The sequence below is a fragment of the Centruroides sculpturatus genome, unplaced genomic scaffold (genome assembly GCF_000671375.1).
Source record: "Centruroides sculpturatus isolate CEXI.00-Female unplaced genomic scaffold, Cexi_2.0 scaffold179, whole genome shotgun sequence".
NCBI lineage: Eukaryota > Metazoa > Arthropoda > Arachnida > Scorpiones > Buthidae > Centruroides > Centruroides sculpturatus.
This window is the reverse complement of record NW_019384425.1, coordinates 392,892-414,546: the sequence shown is the minus strand read 5'-3', so window position 1 is coordinate 414,546 and position 21,655 is coordinate 392,892. Positions and strand designations below refer to the sequence as shown.

Sequence of the window (21,655 nt, the reverse complement as noted above, 5' to 3'; positions counted from 1 at the left end):
TGCATTAATAAATAAAATACAGAACTGGGAATGGTAATTTATAGTTTAGCCTAGTGACAAGTAGATTCGGAGACAAGTAAATTCGACTTACTTCGCCTCTCCTAGAACCAATTACCGACGTAAGGCGAGGTATACCTGTATTATATTTTATTGCATTAATTAGAAGAGAAGAAAAATCATAAATGATTTATTCCAAAATTGTCTATATTTATTCATATAATCATTAAAATGGTTTGTAAATAAGATCCATAATTATTAAATATGCTTATTTGAGACTAAATTTTGTAACAATTACATAGGAAATTCTGTTTTAAAATAAATTTATTAAAATATTATATGGAAAAATGTTTACTTTTGTTGTATATTTATAAAAAAATTATTTTGTGGAAATTTAAATTTAATATATCTATTAACACATGACCTCACCACCAAATGTATTGATATAAAACTAAAACAGAATCTTCAGATTTTAAAGTTTGTTTTACGATATAATTTTTAATAGTTGGACNGCTTATTTGAGACTAAATTTTGTAACAATTACATAGGAAATTCTGTTTTAAAATAAATTTATTAAAATATTATATGGAAAAATGTTTACTTTTGTTGTATATTTATAAAAAAATTCTTTATTGAAATTTAATATATCTATTAACACATGACCTCACCACCAAATGTATTGATATAAAACTAAAACAGAATCTTCAGATTTTAAAGTTTGTTTTATGATATAATTTTTAATAGTTGGACCAATTTCAACTAATTAGAGACAAAAATATCAATAACATGTTTTGTTCCAGAACCTAGTGATAGATTTTTCAATGACTAGGAAATATATACGTTACTGTGAAAGACCGAAATTAGAGAATGTCGACACATACAAAATACGTCGGTGAAAGACCGAATATTTGGTTATATTATTATGCATTCGAACAATCGCCGGTATATGTCGACAAGCACAGATAAGCTTTGGTGGAGGTCGAAACGACACCCGAGAAGCCGATGTCGACAGACAATCTGTCGCCAAATCCTTTGTGGATAGCCCGAGGTAGGACAAGGTCGTACCTGTTTTCCTGGAAACGGTTTGGTGAAAACTACTTTGTCACTGGATGCCGTTTTTGTTCTTTTGATCCCGTGAGATGAAAATCGGTTTTGTCAGATCGAGTGGAGGAGGAAGATAGGGGTCGCCGGTAAGGCATCGGCGATATCCGAATAAAAGACACTATTAACAGATCAGTTTGTAATCACGTAATCAGTTCGTAATTTGTAAAGAAAAGTTACTTTCCATAGATGAGATTTCTTCTCAACAAATATCGCTGAAAGAAGCAGCTGCAGTTAATTCGAAAAGTGGAGGGCAAGCCTATATACGCTGCCATTGCAAAAAGAAATGTTCCACGAATAAATGCAGTTGTAAAAGAAAGGGGCTGTTGTGCAATTCAAAGTGCCATAACAATTTAAGTTGTTGCAATAAATAAGATTGTATAACATTAATCACATAATTTATGTGTAAGTTTATTATTGTACTAGCTGTTACCCGCGACTTCGTCCGCGGAGGTTTTGCAAGCAAGTCCCATTTACATTCAGTATTTCAACAACCATAGTAATTGTTATATAACACCTACTGCTGAGAATGATGAGAATTGCTGAGAAGAGAATCAAACTAACTATTTTCAATTTGATCAATTTTCTGGAACGTTTACAATCGTTCTATAATCGAACCAATATGCAATAACAAATTCGAATTTAAAACGGTTCGAACATTTTTAAAATCGAAATAGATAAAAATATTTATAACAATGTCTGAAATGTTATCAATGTAAGGGAAAGTATGGAATCAATTTCAAAAGTCGTTCTTCAGGTTAAGCCTTAATGCTCCCCTTCTCCCCCAGCTGGAGAATTTCGATAAATTCCTTCTTTGTGTGCATTCCCATGGCGTACCCTACTAAAACGCAGTCAAAAACAAAAAAAATCGCATCTAAAATAGTACAGTAGAAGCCGTTCTTCCGGTTAAGCCTTAATCCTCTCCCTCTCCCCCCTGGGGGAATTTTGAAAAATCCCTTCTTAGTGTGTGTTTCCATGACGTGTACCAAATTTCACCTCTTTAGGTTCAGCGGTTTGCTCTGGGCGATGATGAATCAGTGACTAAGTCAGTCAGTCAGTCAGTCAGGACAAGTAATTTTATATATTTAGATTTTCTTCAATGATTTAGAATGTACTGTTCGTTTTAGGTTCAACAGTTTATTTACATGCGCTGTTACTAAAGCTTTCTCCTATTTTGACATATTAAAATGGTGCATTTTTGTCTTAACGTAATAAAGATATTTTTATTCAACATTCACCATCAGTGCATGCTGAATGTCGACATTTGCCGGTGTAAGTGAGAAATAATGACATTTAGCAAATATTTCGTACATACACGAAAACACTATGTGAATGCTGACATTCACCGGAGAATATTGACATTCGCCAGATATCGGTCATTCACAGTAACATATATATATTGTTTTAGTTAATTCATTTACATTGTTAAATCTGTTAATACAGTATATATTGACTAGCTGTTACCCGCGACTTCGCCCGCGGAGGTTTTGCAAGTAAACCCCATTTATATTCAGTATTTCAACAACTATAATTGTTATATAACACCTACCGCTGAGAATGATGAGAATTGCCGAGAATCAAACGAACTATTTTCAATTTGATCAATTTTCTGGAACGTTTACAATCGTTCTATAATCGAACCGATACGCAATAACAAATTCGAATTTAAAAAGGTTCGAACATTTGGTTAAAAAATTGAAATATATAAAAATATTTATAACAATGTCTGAAATGTTATTAATTTAACACACTTAAGTACTTAATGAAGACTAAACGTAACAAAAAATCGCATGTAAAATAGTACAGTAGAAGCTGTTATTCAGGTTAAGACTTAATGCTCTCCCTCTCCCCCCGCGGAGGAATTTTCGAATAATCCCTTCTTAGTGTGTGTTTCCATGTCGTACCCTAACTGTGTACCAAATTTCATCTCTAGGTTCAGCGGTTTGCTCTGGGCAATGATGAATCAGTGAGTGAATGAGTCAGTCAGGACAAGCAATTTTATATATACTGTATAGATATTAGTTCTATAACTAGTATTGTTGATAAATCTTTTTTCTGTAATAGAGATTAAAAATGTTTCTTCCGTATTTATTTATGAAGAAAAGCATTCACAATACAAACTTTAGTACCAGTATATAAAGCATAAAACTGTATATCCATTTGAAAAAATAACTAAAAATTTCAAATACAGAAATAATGCTAAACTAGGTAAACCATGGGATAACACACCCTCTGTTTATTAGCTTGTTGAGCTCTTGAGAATGAAATGAATATATATCACCAAAGAAACTAATTATAATCATTATTCCAGGAACTGTGTTGTGTCATTTATTTTTGAAATTGTTTCTACAATAATTATTAATTCTTATCAGATGCTTGACAAGGCAAATGTTGATAAGGAATAATATTGATTATTATAGAAACAATTTGTCTAGTTATCATGCCATTGATGGCCAAGGCAGTAAAAGCATCACAGGTTTAAGTCCAGGTCAGAAATCTCAAAAATTTTTTCATGTTCTGTTTGTCCCAAATATATCAGACTCTGTTACTAACTATATTGTCACCCCACTGTGGACCTAGCCTAACCTATGATAAAAAAAAAAGGAAACTGTTTCAAATCATATTGATAAAAACAATACTTAAAATTAAATTATAAATTATTCAGGTAATTATTTTTAATTTCTTATTTTAATAAAAAATGTCATTTGTACAACAGCATTTATATACACACACCTTTTATATCATCAGGTATTTTTAAGATCTGATTAATACTATTTGAACTTCTAACTTATTTTAGATTAAAAGAATTAAAAACTTAATTGTTAGATTAGATGCATTTTATTGTAATACACATACAGTAGTGTGTGTGTGTATATATATATATATTAAAAGTTATATAAAATAATTTATTCATAAAAATGAAATTTGTATTTCAAATGGGAAATCTTTGCTGTTCATGGGTTGTCGAAAAAGCTGACTATGTTGCCAAGCGTTCTCTCCTTTACCTCCTTCTAGGATACAATAAAGGGTAAATTTGGACACACCTTGTATTTTTCTAGTTGAAATAGCACCTGAAACTAATAAATGAAGATTACAAATTAAACATTATATTACAAATACAGGAAAAATTTGATTACAAAATATACATAAAACTTATTGAGTTACCAGAAGATAATAATGAGCAACTTTAATGGTTTCAAAAGATTAATAGTTTGAACATGTTCAAACTATTAATCTTTTGAAACCATTGACATAACTTAATTCTTAAAAATCAATAGGGGTATTCACAATCCATAGCTTTTCTCATTATACTGGCTTTCTTAAAAGTCACAAAGTATAACTTTTTCCAACCTTGTTTTTTTTAGTACAGATTAGAATCTATGGAACCAACAGCTTAACAAAAAAGCTTCCTTGGAGCAACATTCAACCATTGTTAAAATCTTTCAATAGAGGAACCAGAGTCATTTTGTGATTTAAAAAATGGAAGAAAAATCCCCAAAACAGAAAATGCCAACCAATAAAGTGGTCCAACAAACATCAAATAAGGATCACAAACTGTTTTATTAGAATACATTTTCATTGTTTATAGCTTTTGTAGAATGCTAGTCTTTTAAAAGTGAGAAAAGCTTTCCATTGTGAATACATCTAACAATTTTGGTTAATTCAACAAGTAGATTATCAGGATGATTCCCAAAAGTTACAATCCATTATTTCAGTTGCTTTTAATCATCAAGCGAATAAAAGTTGCCATGTTAATATATTTTTTTAACCTTAATAAAATTTTTTTATCCCTAAATAAATTCTGATGAAATGTATTCCCAAAACATCAGAATATACTTATTTATAATTTTTGTAATTTATTAATTATTTTAACAAACTCAAAATCAGTATTATTGGGCTGCAATTTGAAAAAAATTGTAGACTTATAAATTCCCACTGTTGTCCATCTGTCCTTCCTTAATCTTGAGAACAGAGTTAGATAGATGAAAGATGAGACCAGATATGGAAAGCTTAGCAGCAGGAAACCCTTAATATACAAACTTCCAGTTTGCAAAAGATATGTAAACAGGGACTGAAGACATTTACATACCAGTGGGGTCCTGTGACCCATTTCCATACAAGACCGTGGGCATTTAATGCTCTAGTTAAGAGGGCATTTTCTCATTCGTCCAGTCCACAAGCTCTAGACACTGAATTAATGCATATAAAATGCATAGCAGCCACACATGGGTACCCTAATCTGCTTCATAGATTGATTGATCGCTACCACTACTCATGGTGCGCATCCGCTGTCCACACACATGGTGACAACCAACCAAGTGATGAACCACGTGTCTCTATCATGTTTAATCCATACATTAAACAGTTATATAAGGAGATCGCCAACAAACGCCACGTTTGGATCACATACCGGCGATGTCTGACCATCTTTGACATCCTCCGCAATGGGAAAGACTCCCACAATAGTTATAATGTTTATTGTTCATATTTTTAAGATTACTGATTGAAGAGTTCAAAGTCAAAATTATAGTAATTGTTGCAAAATGATCTATAAATGAATCCTAACAGTCTTCAAAAGAATCTGTATGCCCATATGTACTATACATGTATAGTCTCCAGAGGCACATTAGGCTTTATACTCAATGGGCTCATTTGAATCTGTGGGGATGTATAGGGAGCTTGAGATTAAGGAAAGACAGTGGTAATTTATATGTCTACAATTTTTTCAAATTGAAGCCCAATGTGAAGAAATGAAAACTTAATACAGTTCGGATAGCAAACAAAGTCTTGGAACGAACATAATCCGTTCCAAGACTTTGTTTGCTATCCAAATTGTTCGTTAACTGATTATCGATTTGCCATAGGTTTTAATGGGAATTTAATTAATTCGTTCTGGAGACCCCCAAAAATAAAAAAATATATACTTTCTTACTACGTTTATTTATATATAATAATAAAAATACATACATATTCTTGCATTTTTATTAGTCATGTTTTTTCTGTTTGAAAGGGTTAAAGAATCTGTCTAATATCAATTGCTATTCTCTCTTCTTCAGGATTTTTCGTAAGTAATTAACAGCATTGCAATTGTAGAAATCCCCAAGCCTCAACATGGTTTGGATGCCATTCTAAGACTGTTGTTCTGACATCCTCCCACTACTTCAAAGGATCTTTAATAACAGATATCGGCATTAATCCTCTTTTTCAGAAGAAAACATATCTCGCCGAGTTTCTTGGTGTTCTTCATTCAAGAGTTCTTGGCATTCTTCTGTCGTCAGATCCATTTCAGGTTCCATTATGAGCTCTTCAATGTTCTTTATTTCTCAGATGTGATTTTTGTTACTCCTTATGCTACTTGAGTCATCTCGATTATACTGTATCTTTCTTAGATAAGATTGAACTGCGTCCTACTGTAGACTGCAGTTCAATTTTATTCTGTTCATGCCAAATGGCCCAGCAACATTAGGCATCTTCTGCCCACTCTCTACCTTTGCTATTATACTTTCACCTTTCGAAAAGAAAAACAGATGCAAAACTTAGCGAGTGCCTACCCGACAGTCTCGCGAATACATAAAAGAAGTTTTGTTTTGTCACAAAAATAAAAGGCTGGAATTACAAGGGAGAGTTTTAAAGTGTGGAGGAATACTATCTGATTGGTATATACCGGCTTGAGTGTCGATGTCGACGTCTCCCACACTCCGAAAAGTTTCGAATTGTTGCATGAAGACAAGGGAAGACCAATCAGTATTCATTATTTTACATCGCTTCTTCTTGTGTTTGTTCTGTGGAGTGTTCATTGTCCGAACATAAAAATCTTTCGCGAAAGTGTTCATTATCCGATCACCCACTGTAATTACTTATATTTGATACATTATTTTCATTATTGATTCTGCTGATTGCAGTAGCAATGCTAAAATAGATTGTGTCATATTGTCTGAAATTGTGAAATATAGTAAATATTCGTGAATGAAAATGTAGTTCACTTCACGCCAGCATTTAGAAATTAAAAATATGACACTTCCATGTTGCTGCGTTATTGACAGTGATTTGTTAAATTTCAGACGTGCTTGCTAGTACTTTCAACAGTATATTTATAGTAAATATTCATTTACACTGGGTGGATTTTGACAACTAGAAAAACTTTTTGTTCAAGCTTCTTGTTTTGTACATTTTTTGTTGGCACAATACCTTATCTTATCCAACTGTTCATATAGCTTCTCTGAGACACACACTTTAGAAAAGGACAAATGAGATACATTCTTTGCTTGAATTCCACAATCATTTTTTGTTTGTATTTAAACCAGGCTGGAGGATAACCTGCCACACTCAGTACAGTAAAAATAATTTGCAGCTCTTTATTTACTAAAGCTTGGGTGCATGGAACTAATACTCATCATATGAGCAAATTTACAAAGAATGGGATTGGTAGACAGAAGAAGGAACAATGTGTGGTAACATACCAGCCTTGTGATGAACAGAGAACGTAAACCCAGAAGGCAATCTGTGTATGAATAAGTCTAAAAATGGTATCTCTGCCCCTTGTTCATGCTCTATGAAAAAATTAATTGTGGAGTAGACAGAAGATAACATGCCTATAAAGACATCCAACTCTTCTTCATGATTGTGGAAACCAAGCAAAGAATGTATGTAGTTATTTGTCCTTTTCTAAAGTATGTATTCCTGAGAAGCTATATGAATAGCTGGATAAGATAAGATATTGTGCCAACAAAAAAATGTACAAAACAAGAAGGAGCTTAAACAAAAAGTTTTACTGGTTGTCAAAATCCATCCTATGTAAGTGTAAGAGTTCTGGTGAATGTTTTATAGTACAACTTTGCAGGTGTATTATGGTGCCAGAGGATGTTCAAATATTCATTTCTTTGTAATATTCATTGTTACTACGAACTATTCTTGTAGAGAGTGGAGATTATTCCTCTGTAGTGATTCATTATTATTAACTGCTTACTTTCTGAGAACTTTTTATCATAACAATATAGTTTTTAATTTCATTATTTATATACCAGCAAAATGGACTTTACTGTGTAGTTGATGAGTTTATTCAAACAACAGCATAAGTAATTTACTTTCAACTGGTATATTATAATCAGCATCATTATCTAAGAGATTTGGTAGTAGCACAAACTGACTGAAAATTAAAATAAAAAACTTTTCTTGAATAAAGATACAGGATGGTCTATATACATGAGCATTCCTCCACTTGTACTCATTCATATTCAATTGTTTAAAGTAATATTTTTTTTGTGACTTTAACATTTTTCCAAAAACATTTTACTCCTTTGACATCTCTAACAGTAACTTCAGGAGAATGATTATATTCTTCCATTAGTTCTAATACATTTTGTTTTTCTTATAGAAACAGCATTTATTTGTACAGATTTGATATTATTTATTGAATTTGTCTAATAACTCTGGTTTGTGAAACAAAGCAATTGATAAAGTCCAATTATTAACTTTAACTGAAACATTTTTTCTCTGTGGTCATCTTAAGGCCATGATATTAGGCTAATTGTTGGACTAATCATGGAATTTGTAAATCTATGCTGATAAAATAGGAAGAATTTGAAATTGAAAAAGATATGACTTTTTTGTTTATTTATAACAGAAAGTCTCTGTGATTTCATAAAATACAGAGCTAGAAGGGAATGCAAACTGTTAAATCAAGAGTTTCAGTATGTTCTTAAGTGTTCATGCTAATTATTGATTCATGTGATCTTAATTAATTAATATACAGGGTTCCTACTAAAATTTTGTTTTAAATTCCATGACTTTCCCTGACCAACTTTGTACAAATTCCCTGACCTTCATGTTCCTTACAGTATGGCACATTAACAAAATAAAACATCACATGATTTACTACGTACATATACTACTGCTTTTCCAACTTTTTAACTTGTTATTTTTTCTAATTAACAGTTATATATTTTTTATAATCAATGAATTAGTAAAATTAAAATAAGACAGAATTATGGCATTTCTTCTCTACACAAAAGAAAAATGTTTTATTAAATAAAAATAATTTATCCTGTTATTAACTCATAATTAAATCTTCATGGCTTTGTAAAAAGAAACAAGCTTGGTCAGGCCAATATGATAGAATGCTCCACAAAAGCAAGTCAAATATTAATTTTGTTTAAAATAAATTTTATAAATTCTTGGAATCAAGTAGTTGTTGCACATGTCCATGCATATGCACAATAAATGGATTGAACGGAACATAACTCTTACATAACGAAAGTGAAGTCATTGCACATGCGCATGGACATCTGACAGACGGACAAAAGTTCTAACATAAGCACTTCACCACTATAGTGAAGTGTGCTAAAAAGCCATTAATTATTATTAAAAAATTCTGTATAATCCATGTACAAAAATATAAATTTATTAAATTTGTCCCTTAAAACTTTATAAAATATTAATAAACTGGGAAAAAGTTTCAGAAATCAGAAATTTTGTTATGCAACCAAAATTATTAAAAATAAAAAATGATAAATATCATCATCTGAATTAATATTAAGTAATTTATCATTTTTGGTTCTTTGTTAACAATCTTTTTTTTTTTTTTTTTTTTTCATCAGTTCATTAACACCTGCCCCTTAAATTGAAAGTGTAAATTGTGAGAGAGAGAGTTAGAATTTTTTTCAAAAATTTTATCAATGTTAGATTAATAAGAATATTAGATTTTTCTCTCAAACTTATAATACTGCATAATTAATACAGCAGTTTTAAACTCTAAAAGTATTTTAAAATTTAAAAATAATTGATATTGTTGTATGCTTTGTATATTTAATGTGCTATAATTTTTGGAAATTTTGTTTATGTTTGGGTGAAATTTTGGATCCTGAAAATATTCTAAACCCTTTTTCATAAGTTGCATTGTACCACAATACTTCTTGCTACCTACAGACAGCTACACTTGGTCAGCCAAACTGTCAGCAAACAAAATCAACAAGACAACCAAGAAAACAAATTCCCTGACTTTCCGTGAATTTTTCTGAACACTAATGAAAATCAGACTTTCCAGGTGCACAGAACCCTGAATATATTTGTTAATACAGTCAATCCCCCCTACAACACGGTAGATATGTTCCGGGTTTTCTGAATCCATTTTCTACGAGTTCAGCCAATTACAGCCTGGCATGTATGCAGTTTACGGACTACAGCTGTTTGAAAGGTTTCTTCCATAAAATTAATCGATTCTAGACTAATTCGACTCAACATTTCCAAAATACATATAATTTTTTGGGAATAATCCATATAAACTATGCTATAAACAAAAAATTGTAGNTGAGCCAATTACAGCCTGGCATGTATGCAGTTTACGGACTACAGCTGTTTGAAAGGTTTCTTCCATAAAATTAATCGATTCTAGACTAATTCGACTCAACATTTCCAAAATACATATAATTTTTTGGGAATAATCCATATAAACTATGCTATAAACAAAAAATTGTAGGATTACTTACCAAGTGTGCACTGTTCGACGACGCCATTGCTTAAGCTTGTTTTCGTTGTGGAGCTTGTCAATGAATGGCACTCACGTGCTTCCTGATAAATTATTTTTTTTTGCAAAAAATTTGCTGAACTTTGGAGACATCATTAATATAAATATATTTTTATGGACGTTAAATAATAAATGGTTTTTAGTAGGTCTGTGGCTCGTTTAACTCAACGGTTTGTGCAATATCTGCTATTGGTCTAGATTCGATCAATCATGTCACAACACGTGTCGGCGATGACGTTTTACCAAATTATAGGATTTTTTTAGCATGTTTGTACAAATACGGTTGCAATTTTTTCGCTGTGATATAGGAATCTGAACTATAGGAACCCGTGTTATAGAGGGGTCAACTGTAATTAACTCAATATCCTTGATGTACAACAACTACACATCTTATATGAAGCGTGCAATGCCATTTTTCTCTAAATACATTTTATTGAAGAATTGAATTCTAAATGTAATGTTTTCTGCTGCAAAAAAATATTGTGGTGATATTGGCACTGTAAGTGGCTGTATTTTGAAGTTAAATTTATGTGAATCTATGATGTTTAAAATGCCAAATTCAAGTCACGTGATTTTTGGCACTTAAAATATTACAGTTTATATCATTTTGATATTGCAGAGAATTTGTAACCTAGTGAGTTTTTACAATTTCATCGTAAAATTGAAATGAATTCATTCAATAGAAAATTTGTTTTTTGGCATTTACAACATTATGGCTTTGCATGCCTCAAATAATTAATATGTAAAAATTTATCATAATCATCTTACCTTTGTTTAATAAAATAGTTTTATCATCAGTAATAATCCTGACAGATACGGAAGCATTTTCGAAGCAAGTGTAGTCACATTGTAAAATGATAGTATCCACAAGAAACTTATCACAAAAATCAAATTTCCAAGAAACATCTGCCTTTTGTGAACCCTTAGTTCTTGCTAAATAAACCATTTTCCAATCATGTTCTTGCTTATAAAAAATATTATGTTCTTCATATACACAATTCTTCCATCCATATGTTTCTTCATTTTGATTTGAAACACGAACATACTTATCTAGGGCTGATGAATATTTTACATGAAAATATCTTTTTTCTGCTTCAGATTTTTCTAAATAAAATACAAAACTTTTGCTTGCATTATCCAGTTTTATTTCTGATCTGGCCAATCTCCAATCTAAGGAACCAGATGTTCTGCCAATAAGTTCTTCATCTTTAGCAGTACGGGTAGAAAGAAACTCAACTAATTCTCTGATTTTTCTATGTAATAATTCAGTTTTTCTTTCCTTCGAGAATCTGTTTTGGAGTTTGTTAGTAAAAAAAAAAATTTGTTGGAGTAGCCAATCTTCATTACATAAAGTTCTTCTTGATAATACTTCTTTTGGTTTAGCTGTGTATCTCCATGTAACATCTTGCACTTCATCCTTAGAAAATGCCATAATATAGTTTATTTTTTTTCCCCAACCAGATTCGTATACCAAAGGTGTATCACAAGCATTTTCACAGGGATCACAATGAATCCATCGAGCACGAGAAACAGAGTATACTTCCGTCCAGGCATGATCAGTCCAGTCAGAAATCAACCGAGAATCAAATCCCAAAGCTCTACATAAAAAAGTGAAACAATTGGCCCATTCTCCACATCTTCCACTTCTGGTAATTAATAACTGTCTTGGATGAGAGTAACGAGGAAATCTGTAAGATATATTGCAGATTTTACAAGTATGCTTTTCTATCCTGTCAGCTAACCAATGTAAGTCTTCATTAGTTGGACTAAACATTCCATTTTGTACACAGTAATTTCTGCATTGCTTACATTTGACTGTATCTACCCATGTAAAAAAGTTAAACTTAAACCAAAACAATAATTCAATTAATAGACAATCTTGGATGCTTATATCAGTTATTTCCGATTGCTTTACTATCATTGAATACTTCTCTTTAGCTTTATTCTGAAGATCTGTAACAGGAACACATTTTATTGCTTCTCGTTGAAGAGCAGGATCCTCATAGAGTAGCACTATGTGAACAGAAGAATTTAATCGAGAAAAAAATTCTGAATGTTTCATTAATTCATCACGAGAGTTTGATACCTAAAAATATAAATATTAAAAACCATATAGACATTACATATAACAAAGAAAATTTAAAAAGGCAAGATAAAAATACTAGATGATTATAATTAAGGTACCCCTATTCAATACTATCTAGAGCTGGGCTCCCAACAGGTTGGTATTAAACCCTTATGGGTTGATTAGCAAATTAGATGCATATTTTGTACATTCATATATAATATTTTGATATTGTTTAATTATTTAGTAAATACAATCAGTGAAAATAATTATTTTTACTGATTATTATTTCACTGATAAATTATTTTCAAGCAACATACATTAATAAATTTACATTGACTCTGTTAAATACTGTATATAGGGTAAACCAAAAGTAGATGGATATGGATTGAATAGGGTTTATGTTGTATTTTTTATGATAATTTATAATTTACTTATTTATTATTATTTTTGTAAACCTAAAAATTGAATATAATTGTAGGTTATCTTGAAATAGACATCATAATTTTACTGTTCACCTATTTTTGATTCTTTTGGTTCATCCTGTGTGTTCAATCAAATCTGATATGTTACATTTCAGGACATGTTAAAAAACACTTCTGTAAAAATACACTATTGTACTGATATACACTAATGTACTGTTTTTTTTTTTTTTTTACAGAAATAGTGAAAAATATCAGCAAAGAAACACCAGTACAAAATATCAGCACCACAGTGCTGATATTTTATTTGCAATTTTTATAAACTTTTACAATTAGTGCTACAGAAATGCAATCAAAACATTATAGTAACTCTAGCAGTGGAGATAAATGCAAGAAGTGTTGATCATGGAATCTAAACTGAATATTATAAAACTAAGTGTATTAAATGAAAAAAAAAAACTGCATTTGAAACACCTGCTACTAAGCAGTAGTGAGCATGTAAACAAGTATAATATAATCTATTAAGTACACTGAGGGATCAAACATAAACAATAACTGGTTATTCTGTGTACAAACTTTCTAGATTAGTTTTTGACTTATGACAAAACTTCAGAACATAACCTGTTTGTTCAGAACATAACCTGAACAGCACCAAAAGTACCATAGTGCTGGATTTTGGTACTATATTTTTTTGTGTAACTGTCTTCTGCATGTCCTGAAATGTCATCATACCAGATTTGGTTGCTTCTGGACTATTAAATCTCTCTGTAGATACAAGGTCTGTTCAAAAAGTATCGGACCTTATTTTTTTCCGCGTAAACCAATGATGCGCGAGAGGCCTCCTTTGGTGGAGTTGTGGAGAAGACAGTCATGCACATCTCTGAATTTTTTCCCGCCTGCAGGAAGCGTCAGTCGTTGGCAATCGGCCTATGAGTGAGGTCATGTAGAGCGCTCTCGTCGGATTCCACTAAGCTGAAAAATGACTGAACAACGCGAGCAGCGGTATTACATCAAATTTTGCCAAAAACCTTGGCGATACCCGAGTGTAAATCATTCGCAAGATTCAGCAGGCTTTCGGGGACGATCCTCGAGGCCAAAAAAAAGCGCGGCAGGTCTGCAGCAATATCAAAGGTCATGTTGACAGTTTTTTCGACTCTCGTGGGGTGGTGTGTCGTGAGTACGCACCACAAGGCCAAACCATCGCAAAGGAGTACTACCAGGAGGTCCTTCGTCGTCTTTCCGATACAGTGCGACGCAAACGACCGGATCTGTGGTCGATCAAAACTTGGCAGCTCCATCGTGATAACGCATCCGCCCATTCTGCGCATCTGATTCGGGCTTTCGTCGCCAAACACAATACTCCTGTGGTTCGTCACGCTCCGTACTCTCTCCACATGGCTCCGTGTGACCTTTGGCTATTTCTCAAGCTGAAAATGCCGCTAAAAGGAACCCAAATTTAGTCGAGAGAAGACATCATGCGAAATGCGACGGACCGGCTGATAACCATTCCAAAAGATGCGTTCCAGCAGTGTTTCCAGCAATGGCAGGAACGCTGGGAGAAGTGTATACATTACCAAGGAGACTACTTTGAAGGGGATTAGGGTTTTGTACCTCAAAGTCAATAAATTTATTTTTGCCGACCAAAGGTCCGATACTTTTTGAACAGACCTTGTATTTAATTATTGAATAAGATAATTTGATTACAATCACCCAGTATATCAGATTAACTCACAGCCTTGGAAGATTTTTCAACTAGATGAGATGTTACAGAAGGATTACCATCAGTAGAGAGTTGTTCAGATTCTTTTAGACATTTCTGCCGCATGGAAGTTAAATGATTGCGAAACTTACGTAAAGTATTTAAGTTAGGTTCAGGAAGAACAAAACTATCAATTCCCTAAAATAAGAAGTTAAAATTAAAAATTATTAACACAGGTTCTATAGACTATTATTTATTAATTAAAGTAAAAATAACTTTAAGACAAAAAGAAAAACTAGCATTTTCAATAGATGTTCTTTATTATTAAATACAAGTCAATAATATCAATTTAAAAGTATCTTGGAAATTTTCATATATTTATTTTTAGTGTTTAAATGATCTTAATATAAATTACATTTTAATATAATATAAAATGTTTATTTAAAAAATTCTTGTACATATTTCAATTAAAAACACAAACTTTCAAAATAATTTTTTAACTTTTGTTGTTATGATTTGAAAGAAAAATATACTTGACTCTTCACAAAACAGAAATACAGATAATACTATCCATATTATCTGTATTTCTAAGTTTTATGAAGAGTCAAAAAATTTTTTTTTTATACTTTTGTATATTTTTCTTTATCTGCATGTTATAATGCAGATAATGCATATTATCTGTATTATAACATTGCACTTTGACCTTGTCTTGTATATCTCTATTTTTATCATAACATTACGGTGATTGGACAACGTACCATTAATTAGTTAATAATGTTTGCTTTATCCCATTTTATAACCGAGCCTTCTACCTGTGACATTGCCATTAAAACTGTGTTACTATGAATGGTCTTTTTCCACATCTATAATATAATCAAGACGGGTTGATAATAATAATAATAATGATAATAATAATAATAACAAGCGCACAGCCCAAACGGTTAGGAGTTGAAAATTGAAATTTGGTACACAGTTAGAGTACATCACAAAAATGCACACTAAGAAGGAATTTTTCGAAATTCCCCCCCCCCCGGGGAGAGAGACAGGATTAAGGCTTCTATATACATTATGGATACGAGCCCAAATGGTTAGGAGTTGAAAGTTGAAATTTGGTACATAGTTAGGGTACGTCACGAGAACGCACACTAAGAATCGGATTTTTCGAAATTTCCCCTGGGAGAGAAAGACAGGATTAAGGCTTAACACTTCCATCAACAATGGAAGTGTTAAGTAACAATGGAATTGTTAAGAGAAGCGACATGCAAGATTTACAGGCACAGATGCAGTTTTTTCGTTTTTGTGGGAAATCAAACATATTTTTAGAACCATCTAAAAATTCTCTAATTAGTCTGGAAACAAGGGGATCCAATTCTTGCATTCTGTGAAAACAGGTAAGGTTGACTGTAAGGTGATAATCTTTATCTTAGTTATCGTTACTTTTGCCCAAGCAACGCCGGGCCCACCTGCTAGTTGTACAATACTTGTGTTCCTTGAGTCGCATCATGAAGTTTATTTTTGATCATCAACTCTTGATCTTCATAGGGTATTTTGAATACTCCAGATTTTTCTTCTTTCCTTAGTTTGTTTTTATCATTTCTCAGTAAGTTGTAAATATTAGAAGCTTTTCTGCAGACTATCTTTGAGTTTTTGTAAGTTGCCAGCTCATTTATAGTGCCTCTCAAATATTTGTTGTATGTAAATTTATTGATTCTATTGAGGATTTTGGAGATTTGTCTTTGTTTTCTTCATAACTCCTGATGAACTCTTCTATAGTGACTGCTTTATATCCACTATAGTTAGAGATAAAAAAAGATTATGTTGGAGTTACAAAAAGAAACCTCATGGTGCGACTCAAGGAACACAAATACAATGTGGAAAAAGGCTATAGTAATATAATTTTAGCGGCAATGTCACAGGCTTGGTTTTAAACATTATTAAAACGGTACGTTGTCTAACCATCGAAATGTTATGATAAGAATATAGATATACAAGAGCAAGATCAAAGCGCTAAATGCTAGGTATGCAAATGCATTACTTTCAGATTGGAAATGTATCATAGAAAAAAGATTAAAACATAAAAACCTGAGTTATGTGTTCCCTACAATCATATTTGGCTTTAATGTGTTATACTTAGTTTTTATTTTGTATTTTTCTTAAGTTTACTTTTATTTGTTGTTAACCTTATATTTTCATTTATGTAACTTTAAATTTGTATTTAAAATACTTCAAAAGTTAAAATTTAAATGAAATGTTCTATTTGTGGAACATTTTCTGAAAACTTAGTGAATTTAAACTTAGTGATGGCCTATGGCAGTAAGCTGAAAACGTTTGTTATTTAAAAATTCTCTCAGCAGACGCTCAGGTGCTGTAGTAAGATTGTAACTACTGTAAGAGGTCTGTTCAAACAGTACGCAAACTGTTTGAATTGCGCGGCTCCAGTTGGTTCCAGGGGAATCTGCTTGGTGTTGCTAGGTTTGTACAGATCCTCTGGTGATAAAGCCATTTATTAAATAATTTAATGTTAATGAGTGAGGATATTAATAAATCAAATGAATGAATATGAAATACATTTCTACTAGCAAAAGTTCTGTTCTGTTCAAATATTGAGAAAATCATGTCACTTTTTCAATGTTTAATAGTATATCCAATGCTAAGAAAAAATTGTGAATATAATGTTTCTTTAATGACTGAATGTAACAATTGCATAAAATTATATTGCCCATCTGCACACTGCACACCAGTCCATATCAAATATGGCTTTTATATAAATGATATAAATCTAGAATATTAATCCTCCTTATATTTTAATAAACAAATTTTAGAATAAATTTAGCTAAATATCTGTTTATAATATGTGTATACAGGTAGCCCTCGGTTTACACCAGCTCAATTTACGCCAATTCACAATAACACTGCTGCGCAATTTGCCATTTCACGGTGTAATTCTCCAATTTTCCCTATGCTAGACTGATTTTCATTTCAATGTTGACATATTTACTGAGCGGTGACATTGTACATTCGTTAAAACAGAGACTTTTATTGAATATACAATAAACCATCGATTATCCAACTCAATTGGGGACTGGGGTTGGTCAGATAACTGAAAAAATGGATAACCGAAAAATATGAAAAAATACATTATTAGTATAGTATATCCCATGTAATCAGTATATTAGTGTATCGCTATTAACCTACTTCGCGTTGAATTTTCATCGATGTTAAGCCTAACAAATATTTTTTAAAATAATAATCGTCGCTATTGTATTGTTAAAAATTAGAAAATTAAACCTTGTTTAAATACTGGCTCCCTTTCATGGTTGAGCCAGTGTTGCCAGCTAAAACACGTAAAAATAATATTAAAGTAGCCAAGACATAGCCAAATATTGTTGCGCCACATCACTAGTGGACATTTGAATTTGCCGACTAGAACGCGGTCGGTTAACCAATATGACGGTTGATCGGGGGTCGGATAATCGATGATCTACTGTATTTATTTTTTCCGTTTAATATTATTGGGTATGAATACATTTGTATTAAATTAATATTAAAATACTAAACATTTAGGTACCCACGAGTCAAATTATCAAACTTAATAGTCCAATAAATGGCATCCGAATCCATAGCACCAACGAATGTATCCCGTATCAGATCGTTCAGAAAAACACCTTACGATGCAGTAGCACTTCTGGCAATCACAAACTATCATTAGTGAGACAAATCTACTTCTCATTGGCCAGACTATACTTTTTTATTAGCCAAATGATATCTACTTCTTGTCAGTCAGATGACATCTATCTCTCCTTAGCCACCTTGAATATTCCTGCTCAAGCTTATCTTATATATGCACTATGGCGACCAGTGGTAGACCAATCAGTGTCTTCACTCATCCGTAGCTCTATGTTGGGTTAACATATCCTTTCACCTATGGAAAGTTTGATGGATGAACTTTGTGAGTTAAACAATGATTGGGAGCAAAGTGCAAATGTAAAAAGAAGCATCATCGCATCCATTCGACCATATTCCGAAATTCTCAATGAAAGAAAACAAAAATGTAAACAATTCAAGATGGATACTTTTTTCTGAAAAATGTAAGAGATCTGAAACTATAATTTTTTAATAAAAACAATTCACTTTATTTTATGATAAAATACATTTAAAAAATTAAGTTTACATGTATTTTATATTATATTATATATAATACAAAAAATATAGTATTATATAAACAAAATTATTTGCTTATTTTTCACTTATGTAGAAACTAACCCTATACCTCATTGTAAATATGGGTTCATTTTACGCCAATTCGATTTGTGCCGGCTTTTGTAGGAACAGAACTGTGGCGTAAACCGAAGGCTACCTGTATTTATAAAATTTACAAACAACTGAAAATTTTGCATTCCCCCCATATTTTCAACCTAAATTCTATATATTTTCTATGTTTATCTCAAATAACTTTCTCCCAAAACCTCTATATCTGAAACTATGAACCGAAGTGTCCATTACAAATTCAAATGCATCTGTTTGTATTCAAAACAGGTGTATTTTTAAAATTATTTTCTTATCACTGGTGTATGGTAAGTAACACTCATTTTTAAGAAAGATACAGGTAGCCATTTCAAGTGTAACTTGTTTTAAAATAGTTTTCTAATAATGTTTGTGTGCAATGGAAATATATATATATGTATATATAAATTAACAAAGACTAAACTTACTTCTCTGTATCCTAGACTGAAAAGGCATTGCACGGCACCGTTAAATGGTAAAAACTCATCTTGAAATAGATTACTTTCGACCTTGATGGATCGGTACGGTGAAGTTTGTGGATTTTTCATCAGATCCTCACAACAAAACAGCAGTAATTTTGATACTTTTAGAAACTCGCTAGGTGAATTATCATTAAGTAATAAGGCAATAGATTCTTCCTGCTCCGACATATCTGCGATTTTTATCAATTAACTGCAAGATAAGTTACGAGTTCAGTTTTTCTTCTCTGGATCGAGCAAGATATTTGTAATAGTTTCTAGAAAAATTATGTACATTAAATAATTTTGTATGTAACTAAATAAAACTGTCACATCTTACCTCTTAACACATAGCCGTAGTCACACCTCGCACTGATAAGCAGTGTTGCCAGATTGTAGTAGCATTTACAACTCGGTGACTATGGTGCCATCCCGTAGCAGCATTTAAAACTAGAGTAATACCAAATTTATAATTATACGTTAGATCAGTCATGGCCAACATACGGCCCGTGGGCCAGATCCGGCCCGTCTGATGAATTTATGTGGCCCGCTATCAATCTTTCAAAATAGCTCGATGAAAAGTTCTGACGCGTAAAAAAAAAAATAAAATAAATGGTCAACAATCCACCGTGAGTTTAAAGTTAACCCTCCATTACAAATCTCTTAAGTACAGCTTAGAGTGTTGATAAAACATGATAATGTGAGAAATGTATCTATAATATCTATGTACAATTCAGTCTCTACGGGGCAGTGGCGTACCGTAGTGGGGGCGGCAGGGGTGGCCCGCCCGGGCGGCACTTTTTAGGGGTCGGCAAAATTTCACAATAAATAATAATAATATCTTGTAAAAATTTGAAACATCCTAGTCTATACTTGCATCGCGCGTACGATAGTGCTATCGTCCGGACAGTCCGGGAATCGGCTCGCCGGGTAAACTACAGTAGAACCTCGATTATCCGCCCCCGATCAACCGACCCCTCGGTTAACCGACCGTCCTAGTCGGCAAATTTCAAATGTCCGCTAGTGATGTGGCGCTACAATAGCGACGATTATTATTTTAAAAAATTTTTGTTAGGCTTAACATCGATGAAAATTCAACGCAAAATAGGTTAATAGCGATATACTAATATACTAATTACATGGGATATAATAATATACCACACTAATAATGGATTTTTTCATACTTTTCGGTTATCCGACTTTTCAATTATCCGACCAACCCCAGTCCCCAATTAGGGCGGATAATCGAGGTTCTACTGTAGTAGCATTTTCATCCGAGGAATTCCTGCGAAACCTGTTGACCTTTTTTTTTTGCTTGTACGATTCATTCGCGTTCATATAGACCACTAATATCCAATAGAACTATTTTAAACAGGTCGCTGCACTACCACCGAATTTTTCATTGCTTTTCTGTGACAAAACTGAATTTTGATCTTTTAAATTAAAATACTGTACTTAAATAAGGGGGGCAGAAATTTTCCTCCGCCCCGGGCGGCTGACACCCACGGTATGCCACTGCCATGGGCGTAGCCAGAGTTTTGTTATGGGGGGGCCTAGTGGAGGCCAACCTGACACAAAATTGAATTATTTCAAATTATTGTTCATTATTGGGCACCGAGCAAGCCGTTCACCTTTTTTTAGTATTCAAAACTTTTATTTTAGCTTTAGGTTTTTACAAATCGACTCAACACTTTTTCGGCTGTGATTTCCTGGGGAGGGCACCAGGTTCCCTGGGAGGGGCCGTGCCCACCCTGGCTCCCCCCTCGCTAGGCCCATGGCCACTGCTACGGGGTGACACCACAATGAGATCTCGCACTACCTCAAAATCTTCCTAGGGCAACCTCTGGTTCGGCCCATAAAAAACTTTTCTTTCCAATTCGGCCCGGGGGCAAAAACTGTTGGTCACCCCTGCGTTAGATCAAAGCCATATAAGGGGCTGTCCCCTTTTTCCACGTGCATTAAAACTCAACCTTCCTTAAAATCTTTATCAATTTATGAATAATGTATAAACTGTATAAAATTTAATGAAATGAAACGGTATTCACTAACAGTGGCGCACCCAGAGTGGGGCCAATGGGTCCTGGCACTCTCTAAAGAAAAAGCAAA

The 21,655-nt window shown here is 32.7% G+C and overlaps 1 protein-coding gene across 2 annotated transcripts; it reads right to left on the bottom strand.

The window, feature by feature from the left end:
- Positions 1-2,993: 2,993 nt before the first annotated feature.
- On the bottom strand, positions 2,994-19,941 carry LOC111619537 (peptide-N(4)-(N-acetyl-beta-glucosaminyl)asparagine amidase-like). Of its 2 annotated transcripts, none has more exons than XM_023361276.1 (5): positions 19,890-19,941; positions 19,520-19,827; positions 14,841-15,005; positions 11,390-12,707; positions 2,994-4,175 (listed from the first exon to the last, which is right to left on the bottom strand). In XM_023361276.1, the coding sequence occupies exons 2-5, from the start codon at positions 19,739-19,741 to the stop codon at positions 4,009-4,011; spliced, it is 1,872 nt and encodes a 623-aa protein (XP_023217044.1). In that variant the 5' UTR covers positions 19,742-19,827; positions 19,890-19,941; the 3' UTR covers positions 2,994-4,008. The 2 variants fall into 2 exon arrangements, with proteins under 2 accessions (XP_023217044.1, XP_023217045.1); XM_023361277.1 differs by having other exon boundaries at positions 19,520-19,763; positions 19,890-19,931.
- Positions 19,942-21,655: the final 1,714 nt, after the last annotated feature.

Bases quoted from the DNA above. Each gene is read 5' to 3' on its own strand.
- LOC111619537 (XM_023361276.1), bottom strand. From the start codon at position 19,741: ATGTCGGAGCAGGAAGAATCTATTGCCTTATTACTTAATGATAATTCA. The intron at 12,708-14,840 runs GTGAGTTAATCT...TTATATTTTTAG, and splicing joins TTGAAAAATCTTCCAAGGCT to GTATCAAACTCTCGTGATGA. The intron at 4,176-11,389 runs GTAAGATGATTA...TTCATTTATTAG, and splicing joins AACTATTTTATTAAACAAAG to TTTCAGGTGCTATTTCAACT.